Source organism: Thamnophis sirtalis, unplaced genomic scaffold, assembly GCF_051295495.1.
Source record: "Thamnophis sirtalis isolate CommonGarterSnake01/CBP01778 unplaced genomic scaffold, rThaSir2_p1.2 scaffold_2, whole genome shotgun sequence".
NCBI classification, from domain to species: Eukaryota; Metazoa; Chordata; class Lepidosauria; order Squamata; family Natricidae; genus Thamnophis; species Thamnophis sirtalis.
Genome location: NW_028261382.1, coordinates 114,842,225 through 114,856,898, shown reverse-complemented (window position 1 = coordinate 114,856,898; position 14,674 = coordinate 114,842,225). Strand labels below are relative to the sequence as shown.

The 14,674-nt window shown below is 44.4% G+C and overlaps 1 protein-coding gene across 3 annotated transcripts in view; it reads left to right on the top strand.

Annotated features, from left to right (window-relative positions):
• The window catches only part of DEPTOR (DEP domain containing MTOR interacting protein), a 94,892-nt gene extending 81,002 nt beyond the window's left edge, over positions 1-13,890 (top strand). For all 3 annotated transcript variants that reach the window (XM_087706736.1, XM_087706734.1, XM_087706735.1), the window contains exon 10: positions 10,843-13,890. In XM_087706736.1, the coding sequence (XP_087562862.1) occupies positions 10,843-10,971 (129 nt within the window). In that variant the 3' untranslated portion in view covers positions 10,972-13,890. The remainder of the gene's footprint in view (positions 1-10,842) is intronic.
• The last annotated feature ends 784 nt before the right edge of the window (positions 13,891-14,674 follow it).

The following is a 14,674-nucleotide window of genomic DNA, read 5'->3' as shown; positions in this document are numbered from 1 at the left end:
TATGTGTATGTATGTATGTATATATATATATACATACATACACATACATACATATGTGTGTATGTATATGTATGTATATATATAAATCTGTGTATAACAATTTTTACTGCATTTACGTCATTTTGTGTAGTTTTACATATAGAATGAAAAAAATGTATGATATTATGTAAATGCACAAATATATAAAGTCACAGTTAAAAAAGATTTAATATATTATATACTTTACAAAATGACATAAAGGTAGTAAAAACATATGTTCTATACATAGAACATATAGAATATTATGTATAGAATAAAAAAATGTATGAAATAATGTAAATGCACAAATATATAAAGTCATAGTTAAAAAATATTTAATATATTATATACTTTGCAAAATGACATAAAGGTAGTAAAAACTGCTATACATAGAACATATAGAATATTACATATAGAATGAAAAAAAATGTATGAAATAATGTAAATGCACAAATATTTGAAGTCATGGTTAAAAAAGATTTATTGGTATAGATAAAACAGACACAACAGATAGGTAAAAAAAAATGTAATGTGTTGCAAAGATGTGAAGTTTGTACAAACAAAATAAAATTTATTAAAAAAATAACATATATATATATATATATATATATATATATATATATATATATATATATATATATATATATATATATATATATATGTTGTATTTGTGCTGATAAATAAATAAAGGGAGACTTTATTTATAATAACGTATGTATGTATGTATATATACATACGTTATTATAAATAAAGTCTCCCTTTATTTATTTATCAGCACAAATACATACATACATACATACATACATGTCTGCAGGGTAAAGACTCCACACATATAATGGGAGGCTAGCATGAGTAATCTGGAAGTGAGCAGCTGGCTAGTGTGCATCTGCACCGGACCAGTTCTCCGACATCCATGCACGTGACCGAAACCGAAAGAGCAGCTGCTGATGGCACACATGCCCATAGAAAGGTCCCTGCTTGCCACCTCTGGCACGCATGCCATAGATTCACCATCATGGCTGTAGGGCATCCTGCCTGAGCTGGAGCTGAGTCCCCCAAGGGCCCTTCTGTTATTCTGAGAGATGAGTATTTCCATTAAGAGGTCTAGGACAGCAGTCACCAACTGGTGGTCCATGAGAAAATTTTGGTGGTCTGCAGGAAAATTATTTGCAGGGGTCCTCAAACTACGGCCTCTGGGCCGGATACCTGCAATGAACGTTTGTGTCTCCCCCTTTGGTGTCTTTTTATGTGGGTTGGAGGGGTGCAGAAATTTGATTTGGGGTCTCCTCCTGGTGCAGGGCTTTGGGTGAAGGCTGGAGGGAAGTGCCACTGGTGGGGAAGAGCCAAAGGCCCTCATTCCAGCGGGATCGCATCATGGCCTGGAACTGGCTCACTATCTCAGCCCGCTGAGGCTCCAGGCACTGGTACCTGGCCTTGCACTCCCGCAAGTCTTCCTTCTGCTTGGAAAGGCTATGCTCATAGCCCTCATTGAGGTGCTTCTGTTGAGCCTCCTTCTCGGTCAGATCCAATTTGAACTGAGCTGTTTTGCCAAGACTTTCTCATGGCGGCTGCTTAGCTTCAGCAACTGCTTCCTGCTGGGGCCCTAAGGAGCCCAGGCGGGGAGGCGAGAAGTGGCTGGCAGTGGAGGGGTGAGTAGAGGACGGTGAGGCACCCCGTGGCATGAGTGACATCAAGTTGGCCATGCCCACCCAGTCACATGACCACCCAGCCACACCCACCCAGCCGCTCATTAGGCAGACCATATTTCAATTTTTCATTCATTTCATTGTATTGGGATCCATAGGCCGCCCTTTTCCCTGAGGGGACTCAGGGCGGCTTACAATCGTAGGGAAGGGGGTGCAATACAAAAACAAACAATATGTGAACAAAATAAAATGATAAGACACAACTTGCATTCAACAGTCAACACTTGGGCGGGTGGTCCGCGGGATTTAAAATTATGAATTTAGTGGTCCCTGAGGTCCGAACGTTGGTGACCCCCTGGTCAAGGAGCCTGTTTTGCTGAAGCTGCTTGACGGGCACCTAGGAGAAAAGTTTTGGATGGAAAGGCCTGGGCAAGGAGTGCCGAGCCCCAGCAGCTGGGCCTATTTAAGTAGTGGTGAGGCTGCTTCAGCCTGGGCTGCCAGCAGAGCAACAAGGTTTTGCTTGTGTGTTGATTTAGCTTGCAAATTCCAGCCTGGGCAGAAGCCCAATTCCTGTTGCCGTGTGTGTGCACGCACTGCCAGACCGCACAGCTGTGACCTCTTCCCCCTTCAGAGCATTTGCTGGCAACTTAAAATAGCCTTTAAAAGTTCAGCAGCCCTTGGTGGGAAATTGGGATGCTGAAATTCGGTCTGCTTTAGAGGTTAATCAGTGTTGGGAGTCTCCTCCCCCCCCCACCTTCCGCCGTGAGGATAAATGAGCTGCCAACAAATGTGGCATCTCAGCCGGCTTTGTAGGTTTTCCCATCTCAGGAGCTTTCAGGGCACAATGTAGCCTCTGTGCCTCATGTTGGAACTAGACCAATCCTGGTTCATTTAAGCTAGCCTTCCTTAAACAGGACAAGTGTCCAATTATTTGAGGTTCCGACAGTTGTGTCTGTAGGCAGCGTACATGACGTAAACAACGTTGCAAGATCACACTGCAAAAGTCACACGCTCCACATTTTCTCGTGATATGCTGCCGCTGTATTTAGAGCGCATCCAATTTTTCAGCTTTCCATTTCCAAGCATTAGGGGTGCTCAAATGTTGTGACGTGCCTTGAGGGTGGTAAAGATATTGTTGGTTACTTTAATATAATTTAGAGGTGCTTGGTAAAGTAACTACATAAACATCATACCTTTCTTAGCATTTTGTTTGTTTCATTGCTGAAACCAAAGCTCCAGTTCTTTTTTCTATCTGCAGGTAAAGTCACAATTCACATACAAAATGGGAATTTGCATTGATTAGTGGAACTTGCGGGACACGGTGGCTCAGTGGCTAAGACGCTGAGCTTGTCGATCAGAAAGATCGGCAGTTCGGCGGTTCGAATCCCTAGTGCCGCGTAACGGAGTGAGCTCCCGTTACTTGTCCCAGCTTCTGCCGACCTAGCAGTTCAAAAGCACATAAAAATGCAAGTAGAAAAATAGGAACCACCTTTGGTGGGAAGGTAACAGCATTCCGTGCATCTTCGACATTTAGTCATGCCGGCCATATGACCACAGAGATGTCTTTGGATAGCGCTGGCTCTTTGGCTTTGAAACGGAGATGAGCACCGCCCCCTAGAGTCGGGAACGACTAGCACATATGTGCGAGGGGAACCTTTACCTTTACTTTAGTGCAACCTACTTTGGGGTCAGTTGCCCTTTCCATTCCCCACTTCTATGCCAGTCGTTGGGAGAGCAAAAGGGAAGAAAGAAAAGAATCTCCAAATTGTTTTTCAATTTGTGGATGGTGCTGAGTTGGTTCATCATATACTTGGAAGGGACCTTGGAGGTCTTCTAGTCCAACCCCATGCATTGCAGACAAAGGGCTGTCTGTTCTTTCATTGAAAACCTCCAGTGATGGAGGACCTACAACTCTGGGAGGCAAACACTTCCATTGATTAATTGCTCTCGCAGTCAGGAAATTTTAGTTCCAGGCTGGATCAGTCTTTAACAAGGTTCCACTCATTGCTTCTTGTCTTACCCTCAGGGGCTTTGGAGAATAAATCGCCCCACTCTTCTCTCTGACAACCCGTCAAGTACCAGAAGGCCCTAATCCATTTCTTTTGTCAGGCTAGACATACCTAGTTTTCTTAACCATTCATCATATGGCGGGATCTCCGAAACTCTTATCATCTTTGTTGCTCTTCTCTGTGCTCTTTCTTCCTCTTCCTTGAGTTAGTAAACCCATTGCAGCAATACCAATATCACTTGATGGTGCTTTACATTTATATACAATACAATACAATACAATACAATACAATACAATACAATACAATAGCAGAGTTGGAAGGGACCTTGGAGGTCTTCTAGTCCAACCCCCTGCCTAGGCAGGAAACCCTATACCGTTTCAGACAAATGGCTATCCAACATCTTCTTAAAGACTTCCAGTGTTGGGGCATTCACAACTTCTGGAGGCAAGCTACTCCACTGATTAATTGTTCTAACTGTCAGGAAATTTCTCCTCAGTTCTAAGTTGCTCCTCTCCTTGATTAGTTCCCACCCATTGCTTCTTGTCCTGCCCTCAGGTGCCTTGGAGAATAGTTTGACTCCCTCTTCTTTGTGGCAACCCCTGAGATATTGGAAGACTGCTATCATGTCTCCCCTAGTCCTTCTTTTCATTAAACTAGACATACCCAGTTCCTGCAACCATTCTTCATAACCGTTCTTCAAGAGCCCAGGTGGCGCAGTGGTTAGAGTGCAGTACTGCAGCCACTTCAGCTGACTGCTAACTGCAGTTCGGCGGTTCAAATCTCACCGGCTCAGGGTTGACTCAGCCTTCCATCCTTCCAAGGTGGATAAAATGAGGACCCAGACTGTGGGGGCAATATGCTGACTCTGTAAACCGCTTAGAGAGGGCTGAAAGCCCTATGAAGCGGTATATAAGTCTAACTGCTATTGCTATTGCTATACCACTTCACGATGCTTTACAGCACTCCCTAAACAGTTTACAAAGTCATCATATTGCCCCCAATAATCTGGGTCCCCATTTTACTGACCGTGGAATGATCTAATTCTTGGTCTGGTTTTAGGGGGAGAGATGTAATCCAATATATATGATTTCATATTCTATGCATCCTTCAAATTTCATGCTCGATGAAATATGTAAATGACAAATACACATACACACACAAAAACAAACGTCATTGGAACTAAAACATATGACATAGAATAATAGAGTTGGAAGAGACCTCGGAGGTCTTCTAATCCAACATCCTGCTTCTGCAGGAGACCTTATATCTCTGATGGCGAACCTATAGTAAGTAAGCATGCCCGAATTGGCATGCAGAGCCTTGTCGCCTGGCATGCATGGTGTTGCCCGTTTCTCTTCCGGGTTTCTGGTGCGCATGCACGCACGATGATCAACTGGCCCTCGTACGTGCGGCAGTGTCGGACACTGGAAGAGCTGTTCTTCGGTTTTCCAGGGTGAGCATGCGTGCCGACCAGCTGATCATCATGTGTGCATGTGCGCCAGAAACCAGAAGTTCATTTTGCATCATGTGCATGCCTCCTGGGTTGCGGCCCAGATGGGCTTGCATTCTCCCTTTTTGACACTTGGTGTTGAAAATGTTCGCCATCACTGCCCTTTATCATTTCAGACAAATGGTTGTCCACTCTTCTTTTGAAACCCAAAGGTGCTTTTTCAGGAGGCAACTGGACTTTCTTGTTTTTTCTTTGAAGATGTTTCGTTTCTCATCCGAGAAGCTTCTTCAGCTCTGACAGGACAGTGGGGAATGGGAGGATTGCTGTCTAACCCACATTCTTCTACTACTACTAGATAAAATAGAAGAATGTGGGTTGGACAGCATCACCACCAGATGAATTCGTAACTGGCTGACCAACCACACTCAACATGTAGTCCTCAATGGAACTGCATCTACATGGAGGGAAGTATGCAGTGGAGTACGCCAAGGCTCTGTTTTAGGCCCAGTACTCTTCAACATCTTCATCAATTATTTGGATGAGGGAATAAATGGGGAACTCATCAAATTTGCAGATGACACCAAGCTGGCAGGAATAGCCAACACTCCAGAAGATAGGCTAAAAATAGAGAAGGATCTTGACAAACCTGAACATTGGGCACTATCTAACAAAATGAAATTCAATGGTGAAAAGAGTAAGGTTCTACATTTAGGCAACAAAAATGAAATGCACAGGTACAGTATAGGTAGTACCTTCTTCAACAGTAGTAACTGTGAGAGGAATCTTGGAGTCCTAGTGGACAACCATTTAAATATGAGCCAGCAGTGGGCAGCAGCTGCCAAAAAAGCCAACACACTTCTAGGCTACATAAACAGAGGGATAGAATCAAGATCATGTGAAGTGTTAATACCACTTTATAATGCCTTGGTAAGGCCACTTGGAATACTGCATTCAGTTTTGGTCGCCACGATGTAGAAAAGATGTGGAGACTCTAGAAAGAGTGCAGAGAAGAGCAACAAAGATGATTAGGGGACTGGAGACGAAAACATATGAGGAATGATTGCAGGAACTGGGTATTTCTATTTTAATGAAAAGAAGGACTAGGGGAGACATGATAGCAGTCTTCCAATATCTCAGGGGTTGCCACAAAGAAGAGAGAGTCAAACTATTCTCCAAGGCACCTGAGGGTAGAACAAGAAGCAATGGGTGGAAACTAATCAAGGCGAGAAGCAACTTAGAACTGAGGAGAAATTTCCTGACAGTTAGAACAATTAATCAGTGGAACAGCTTGCCTCCAGAAGTTGTGAATGCCCCAACACTGGAAGTCTTTAAGAAGATGTTGGATAGCCATTTGTCTGAAAGGGTGAAGAGTTTCCTGCCTAGACAGGGGGTTGGATTAGAAGACCTCCAAGGTCCCTCTCAACTCTGCTATCGTATTGATTGATATTCCTTGCAGACAGCTGGCAATTCCTTGCAAGTCTGCAAGGAATATAAGAAGCGAAACGTCTTCAAAGAAGGAAAAAACCAAGAAAGTCCTTAAGAAGCACCTTGGGGGCAACCATGGCCTTGGATGAATGAGAATCTCTACAGACTCTCTTTGTGGACAGCTGCTCATCTTGGGAGCTGAGCAGAATTCAGATGTTGCTCCTGCTGGATTGTGAGATCTCCAGGGAATCCATTGACCATAGGCGAAAAGGAAGACGTGGCAATCAGTGATGGGATTCAGATTCTTTTTACTACTGGTTCTGTGACATGACTTGGTGGGCGTGGCAGGGGAAGGATACTGTAAAATCCTCATTTCTTTACTACTGGTTCTGTGACATGACTTGGTGGGCGTGGTGTGGCTTGGTGGGTGTGGCAGAGGAAGGATACTGTAAAATCTCCCTTCCCTCCCCACTCCAGGGGAAAGTTACTGCAAAATCCCCATTCCCTCCCGATCAGCTGGGACTTGGAAGGCAGAGAATAGATGGGGCCGGGGCCATTCAGAGGCGGTATTTTCCAGTTCTCCGAACTACTTAAAATTTCTGCTACCGGTTCTCCAGAACTGGCCAGAACCTGTTGAATACCATCCCTGATGGCAACCCATTTCTGTACCACTGGTGAAGAAACCATGAAATCACCAGAGATCACATTTGACTCAGAGGAGATTTGACTTTCTCTGTGTGTAAAGTGTTACACAGCCTTCATAAATGACTGGGCCCTCTTTGGTCTCATTGTTGTTAACTTGTTAAGATTCACCACTTGCTTTAGCTACACAAAAAGCATTGCCACATAGGCAGAAGAATCCTGCCGAAGATAAACAGCGCTGTTTTTCTCACTTCTGCAAATGGAATCGGAGCTTCTAGTAAACACTTCCTAGAAAGTTTCTACAGTAATGTGACACCGGCAGGCTTTGAGCTCCCTGCTGGTTGAAAGCGATTAATATTTATTCTCTGGCGCTGCAATCTGCTGTTTATGCCAGAGCTGGATTGTTGCCCTCACACACACCACCCACTCCTCAGCCAATGGGAGGGCAGTGAGAGACATTCACACAAATGCGGTGTGTGCTGAAAGACTCTTTCCTAGGGATGGGTGTGAAACAAAAGATGTCCTGATAGAAGGCCCAATGCTCGGTTCCTGCCTAAAATACTTTTACTCTGATAATGTTGACATACTGGGGAAGCTCACAATAATTCAATAAGTTAGAGCCTTGCCCATTTAAAAATTGGATTGGATTGGATTGGATTTATTTCATTTATATGCCGCCCTTTTCCCCGAAGGGGACTCAGGGCGGCTCACAATTCAATCAGGGAGAGGGGTACAAACAGGGGATAAGACAAACATAACAGTACGCAATTTAAAAACACACAACAACCATACTATTTGAGGAGGGGGGCAGAAGCTCTTTAGCCCCAGGCCTGTCGGAATAGCCAGGTTTTAAGGGCTTTGCGGAAGGCCAGGAGGGTGGTGAGGGTTCGAATCTCCACGGGGAGTTCGTTCCAGAGGGTCGGAGCAGCCACAGAGAAGGCTCTCCTCCGGATAGTAGACAGTCGGCATTGGCCGGCGGATGTAATTCGGAGGAGGCCCAATCTGTGGGATCTGATCGGTCTATTGGAGGTGATTGGCAGCAGGCGGTCTCTCAAGTACCCAGGTCCAATACCATGAAGGGCGATAGGTAACACAAACCTTAAGGAGTGGATTTGGCTAATTGTAATCTCCTTTTTTTGAGCCAGTGTGAATTGGGGGGGGGGATTGCCTTTATGAATGCCCCCTGGCTTTTTCATCACTGCCCTGGGGCTAAGAGGTTTGCTGAATCATACAGAATAACAGACTTGGAAGGGGCCTTGGCAGTCTTTTATCCAATACCCTGCTCAAGCAGAAGACCCGGGGGAGGGGCGTGGCCAGAGTGGGCATGGCCAGCTCAACATCACACATCAAGCCTCCATTTTCAGCTGCAATGGCCTCCTGCAGCCCTCTGTCAGTGAAAATGGAGCCCGGGAGGGCCGTATGCGGCCCTCCCGGGCTCCGTTTTCACTGGCAGAGGGCTGCAGGAGGCCATTGCAGCCGAAAATGGAGCCTGGGCGTGACCCGTGAAAACCGCGCTCGACTAAACCGCGCCCGATTAAACCGCGTCGCTGATGTCATAAACAGGGCAACAACAGCCAGCGCGGAGAAAGAAGGGCGCTTTAAATAGCGCTTTGAAAGCAAGCCGATTCAACTTAAGGTAAGGGTTAGGTTTAGGGTTAGGTTTAGGGTTAGGTTTAGGGTTAGGTTAAGGGTTAGGGTTAGGTTTAGGGTTAGGTTAAGGGTTAGGGTTAGGTTTAGGGTTAGGTTAAAGGTTAGGATTAGGTTTAGGGTTAGGTTAAGGGTTAGGTTTAGGGTTAGGTTTAGAGTTAGGTTAAGGGTTAGGTTTAGGGTTAGGATTAGGTTTAGGGGGGTTAGGTTTAGGTTTAGGGGTTAATTTTAGGTTTAGGGTTTACAGCGTGCTTCTATCTCCACGCTGTTGTCGCCCTGTTGATGACGTCAGCGATGCGGTTTAGTCGGACGCGGTTTAGTCGAGTGCGGTTTTGTGGTGGAACCGATCCTGGGAGGGCCACACGTGGCCCTCCTGAGCTCTTTTTTAGCTGGTAGAGGCACTGCAGGCCAGTCCTTCACTATTTACAAGGCAGGCTCAATCTAAGCACCCAGCGGGCTGGATCCGGCCCCCGGGCCATGAGTTTGACATTCCTGCCCTCCACCATTCCAGACAAATTCATGTCCAATGTCTTCTTAAAGACACTACAGCATTTAATCAGTGATGGGGCACCCACAGCTTCTAGACATGCCGTTTCACTGATCAGTCGTTCTGTCAGGAAATTTCTCCTTAATTCTAGGTTGGATATCTCTCTTCGTTAAGCTTTCATCCATTACTTCCTTTCTCGCCCTCAGCACTCTGGAGAATAGATTGGACCCTCTCTTCCCTGTGGCAGCCCCGCAAATATTGGAAGACTCTTTGTTAGACATTCCCAGTTCCAGCAACTGGAACAGTGAACGGAGAGATTGGAAGGTTTGCAGAAAATATACACAACCAAGACAGGAAGATAGATTTCGAAAAGCTACGTGCAAAGAGGGCCGAAATGCTGTAATTTTAGAAACATCCCAGATCCTCAAAGTTTGACCGAAGGGACTGAAGGCAGATGCTGCAGAAAGCTTTGTTTCATTGCTTTTTAAATGTCAAGGCTCTGCCCCGTATTCTTTCTATTATTTCACCCACGTTTACCAAAACGAGCTGCAGAAAGTCAGAACTGTGCGACTGAAAGCTGTCAGGAAATTGCCATGCCCGCCCCCAACAGTTTCCATTGTATTTTGAGACACTGCTAAAAGGAAGACTCGTCTGTGATATATCCACCCAAAGCTTTTATCTTCTTTTAAATAGGCGGCTTTAATTCTTGCCCTAGACGAGGTGGGGAAAAAAATCTGGGGTGAACAGATTTATGAAGGAAAAGGCAGGAAAAGACCTAATCCTTAAACTGTGCAGAGAAAATGTAGATACCCCAAGGAAGAGTAATTGTAAGGTACCCCAAGGAAGAGTCTCAAAAATAGACAGTTTTTCAGTCTGAAGCTTTTAAAAGCCAACTCTAATAAGGAAACTTGGGAATATCTTGGGCAGTGGGAATTGCATTTTTGCTTTCCTGACTGCACAGTCAACATTAACTTTAAGGAAGTTACTGTAATTAACATTCCAAAAACATTGGAATCACGTCAGATTGTATTGTTGTTATTATTATTTGCAGCAGAGGAAAATGTTGAGTGCCTTCCCTGTTAACATTCCTGGTAGCTCTTTGGGTTTAGACTTGCTCTGCAAAATTAAAGCAAGTCTCTTGGGATTTTTCCAGCCACGTTGCGCAATCTTCCCTCTTCATGCCAAGATCTGTCACATTCCTTGCCTTTCCTCTGTTGTCCTCCTGCCACTGTAAACCGTCTTTCCAGTTTAGCAGATTACCCTTGTTAAATTCAGAAAGATCTTTATTAGAACCTTGATTATTAAAGGGAGACATTCAGATGTTAATGGATAACTCTAAAAGTGCTGGGACCTGTCCTATTAAAACAGATGTTTTGCTGGCATAATGTGTCTTTGTGCTGCAGAAAGTCGATGGGGGTTTTTGCATCAAGTTTGCTTTCAGGCTCAGAGCAAAAAGTTGTTGCTTTTCTCCAGAAACATGACTGAATTTCTTTGCTTGCTTCTTCTTCTTCTTCTTAGGTTTGTCAGTTTGTGATTTCAGTGAACGGACTCAACGTTCTCCATGCAGATTACAGGACTGTAAGCAACCTCATCTTAACTGGTCCTCGGACGATCGTCATGGAAGTGATGGAAGAAATTGAGCCCTGAGGCGGGATGCTTGACGTGATGCTCCACTATTGTGGATTCAGCCTCTGTCCAAACACAAGCAACATTCTACTTTGTGGGGACAAAAACATACTTTTTTCTCAGAGATCAATTTTGCCTTCTAAGTACTTTCCTCTCCTCTTTAGTAATAGGGTTTTTCAATGGATGTAGTCTAAGACCATGGGTACGCATTGGCGAGTCTAAACTAGGGAAGCACAAATCAGCTTGTACTACCCAAAGGAACTGTTGCATATCCAAGTCATGGCAAGCGTAGACGGTCAATCTTACAGATGGACAAGAGCCGATGCAGCTGTGAAATCTCTTAACTAGGAATCATGTTTGTGCCAATCTCTTCAACATTGTCTTGTTTTCTTTTTAATTCATGCTTTCATTTGTGATTGTATAGAACGAGCCCAGTTTTTCCAGTGCATCGTCTCCAGACATATTATGACCCACAACATCTAGAATTCCTAGCCAGCAGAAACAACAACTGAATTGGCTGAGAATTCAAGAAGCCGATGTCCTATTTGTTTGGAGCAGGCCCAGATACTAGCTTTGATTTTAAAGATCTGGTAATAATTTCAGTTCAAATGTACAGCTGGACGTAAACTAAGGTTTGTTACAAATTTGGTACCAAGGAAAATCCATTCTACTTCTTGGACAAGTTATGGAAACAGGAAGCATGTGGATCTTTTAAACATGCCAGCTTTGCATATTTATGTCTGTTCTGTAACTTGGCTAATCTTGAAAAGCTAAACCAGTCAGATCTGGTTAGTCCTTTAATAGAAGATCACTAATAAATCCTGGGTCTAAGTTTTAGACTGGGAAGTTGAGAAACTGTCTCAAAAGAAAATGATGGTAAATTGCTTTAATATTGTTGCCAACAAATTGATATGGTTGCATCCCTGTAAACTTATCAGGCTCAAGCTCAATTCAAGGGAATCTTTATCTTTTATATCTCTGAAGATGGAGAAGAAACGTTATCAGTTACAAACTTGCATCACTTTGATGAAAATCTCACTTAAGAATAGAGAGGAGCAGACAGAATTCACACACCAGTGGTAGTTTGTTACCGGTGGTAGCTTGGCGGCCTGGGTTGCTGGAACCGGCAGCGACCCAGGCCTGCCACGCCCCCAAATCGGTTCTCCTGGTGGCATCATATGTCTCGGCATCTTGGGTTTTTTTGCTTCTGCGCATGCGCAGAGCAATTTTAGTTGTACTGTGCATGTGCGTGCAGTGTGAGCAAACTGGCAGTAGTCTCTTCCAGAACCCACCCCTGCTACACACCACATGGTCCCGTCTTGTTCATACAGAATAATAGATTTGGAAGGTACCTTGAAGGTCTTCTACCTACTCAAGCTGGATACCGTTTCAGACAAGTGGTTGCCCAGCTTCTTCTTAAAACCTCAGGCAAAGACAAGCAATTTGACTGATTAATTGTTCTGTCAGGAAATGTCTACTTATTTCTAAGTTGGATCTCTCCTTGATTAGTTTCCATCCATTGATTCTTGTTTAGTATGAGCCCTGGTGGTGCAGTGGTTAGAATACAGTATTGTAGGCTCCTGCTCACTGCCAGGAGTTCGATATTAACTGACTGAATACAATACTTGATACAATACTGACTCAGCCTTCCATCCTTCTGAGGTCGGTAAAATGAGGACCCAGATTTTGGAGGGCAATATGCTGACTCTGTAAACTGCTTAGAGAGGGCTGCAAAGCACTGTGAAGTGGTATATGTCTAAGTTCTATTCCTATTGCTATATGCTACATATTTCTGGTATTATAGTGTAAGCCATCATCTTGCACTATACCGTGTTTTTCAGAGTATAAGACGCACCTTTTCCCCCCAAAAAAGAGACTGAAAATCTGGGTGCGTCTTATACACTGAATACAGCCTTTTTTGCCTCCCAAAGCCCTTCCCCCTTCCCCAAAATGGCCATGCATAGCCTTTAGGAGGCTTTTAGAGAGCTCCTGGGGGCTGGGAAGGGCAGAAATGAGCAAAAAACGGGCCATTTTTTGCCCCAGCCCTCAGCAGCAATCTATTAGCCTCCATAAGGCTATGCGTGCAATTTTTTTGGACAAAAAATGTGTCTGTTTTCGTGAAAAATGGGCCATTTTTTCCTTGTTTTTTGCCCCCACCCCACCGCCCAGGAGCACTCTGCAAGGCCCCCCCCCCCCAGGCTATTCATGCCTTTTTTGGTGGGGGGAAATAGACCCGTTTTCGTGAAAAACAGGCCATTTTTGGGAGGTTTGCAAAGTGCAAAAACTTTTTTTTTCCTTTTGGAAAGCCCTTCAACTGATTGAAGAGAATTACATTGATCAAGTGCTGTGCCAGCAGAAACACCTACCTATCTACTGTATTTCTCTCTCTATTTCTCTCTATCCCTCTACCTACCAACCTACCTACTCTTTCTCTCTCTCTCCCTACCTATATACTGTATTTCTCTCTCTCTATCTCTTTCTATTTCTCTCTCTCTATCCCTCTACCTACTTACCTACCTACACACACACTCTCTCTCTTTCTCTCTCTCTCTCTATCCCTTTTTCTACCTACCTACCTAACTACTCTCTCTCTCTCCCTACCTACCTACTGTATTTCTCTCTCTTTCTCTCCCTCTCTATCCCTCTATCTACCTACCAACTTTTTTCTATTTGCCTCTTCAAAACCTTGGTGCGTCTTATACTCCGAAAAAATGCGGTAATTTGGCTAACAAGCACTTTGTTACAATTTAGATCCCTTTTTTTTATAAATAAGGTGGGTTAATATAGATGCCACAATTTTAAGACATCCAAGATACTGTTTTGAATACATCTATGATATTGCAAAAAGCAAACCAATCTACTCTTGTTTGTCAGTTGCAGAAGCCTAAGCAAATAAAGTGGAATCTTATAAGCCATGCAGATAAATGTACATTAATCACGGTTGCTTAGCATTCTTTAATCTTTCTGTTAATTATGCCCCTGCTAGACCCCACCTGATATTCTTTTGGGTCCTGATCAACTTGCCATGAGAAGCTGTGATTCACACATTTCATCTATCCCTAATAAGATCCCCAGTGGGCAACTTAGACCTGAAATTAATTGTGTGAAAGCACTTATCAAACACAATTTGTCTTACGCTTAATAGCCACAGGGAAAGATTGATATCGGGAACATGGCAAGCAGAAAGAAAGAATCTTAACATTTCTCACTAAATACTTTTAGACCTTCTATAGTTTAGTACAGCGGCCCCAATCTGGGGTGGGCTGCTAGGGGTTCGCCCAAGTTTGGGCATATCTAACATTATGGCCAATTCGGAGAACCTCCAAATCCCACCTCTGGCTGGCTCTTCCCACCCTGCCCTGCCATGCTCTTCCCAGGAGTTTCTACACGGTCAATTTTGGATGTGAAGTAAGTGGAGGGCCCGCACGGATGCTCGGGGAGTGGGGGAAACCATGCCTCCTGGAAGCTACAAAAGGCAAAAATGGACCCCGTTTCTGGTTTCCAGAACCTGGGGGAGATAGTTTCCGCCCTTCTAGAGGCTTGAGAAAAGCTTCTGGAGGCAAAAACGCCCCCCCCCCCAACAGTGGTGCAGGAGGCCGACTAGGCCACCCCCACCCAGCAACCAGGCAGAAACCCCCCGTTGCTGAAATTTTTGAAGCCCACCGCTGGCCCCAACCCAGTGGTGGGTTCTGGTCTCCGTTCCAACCGGTACGGTTGTAACAGC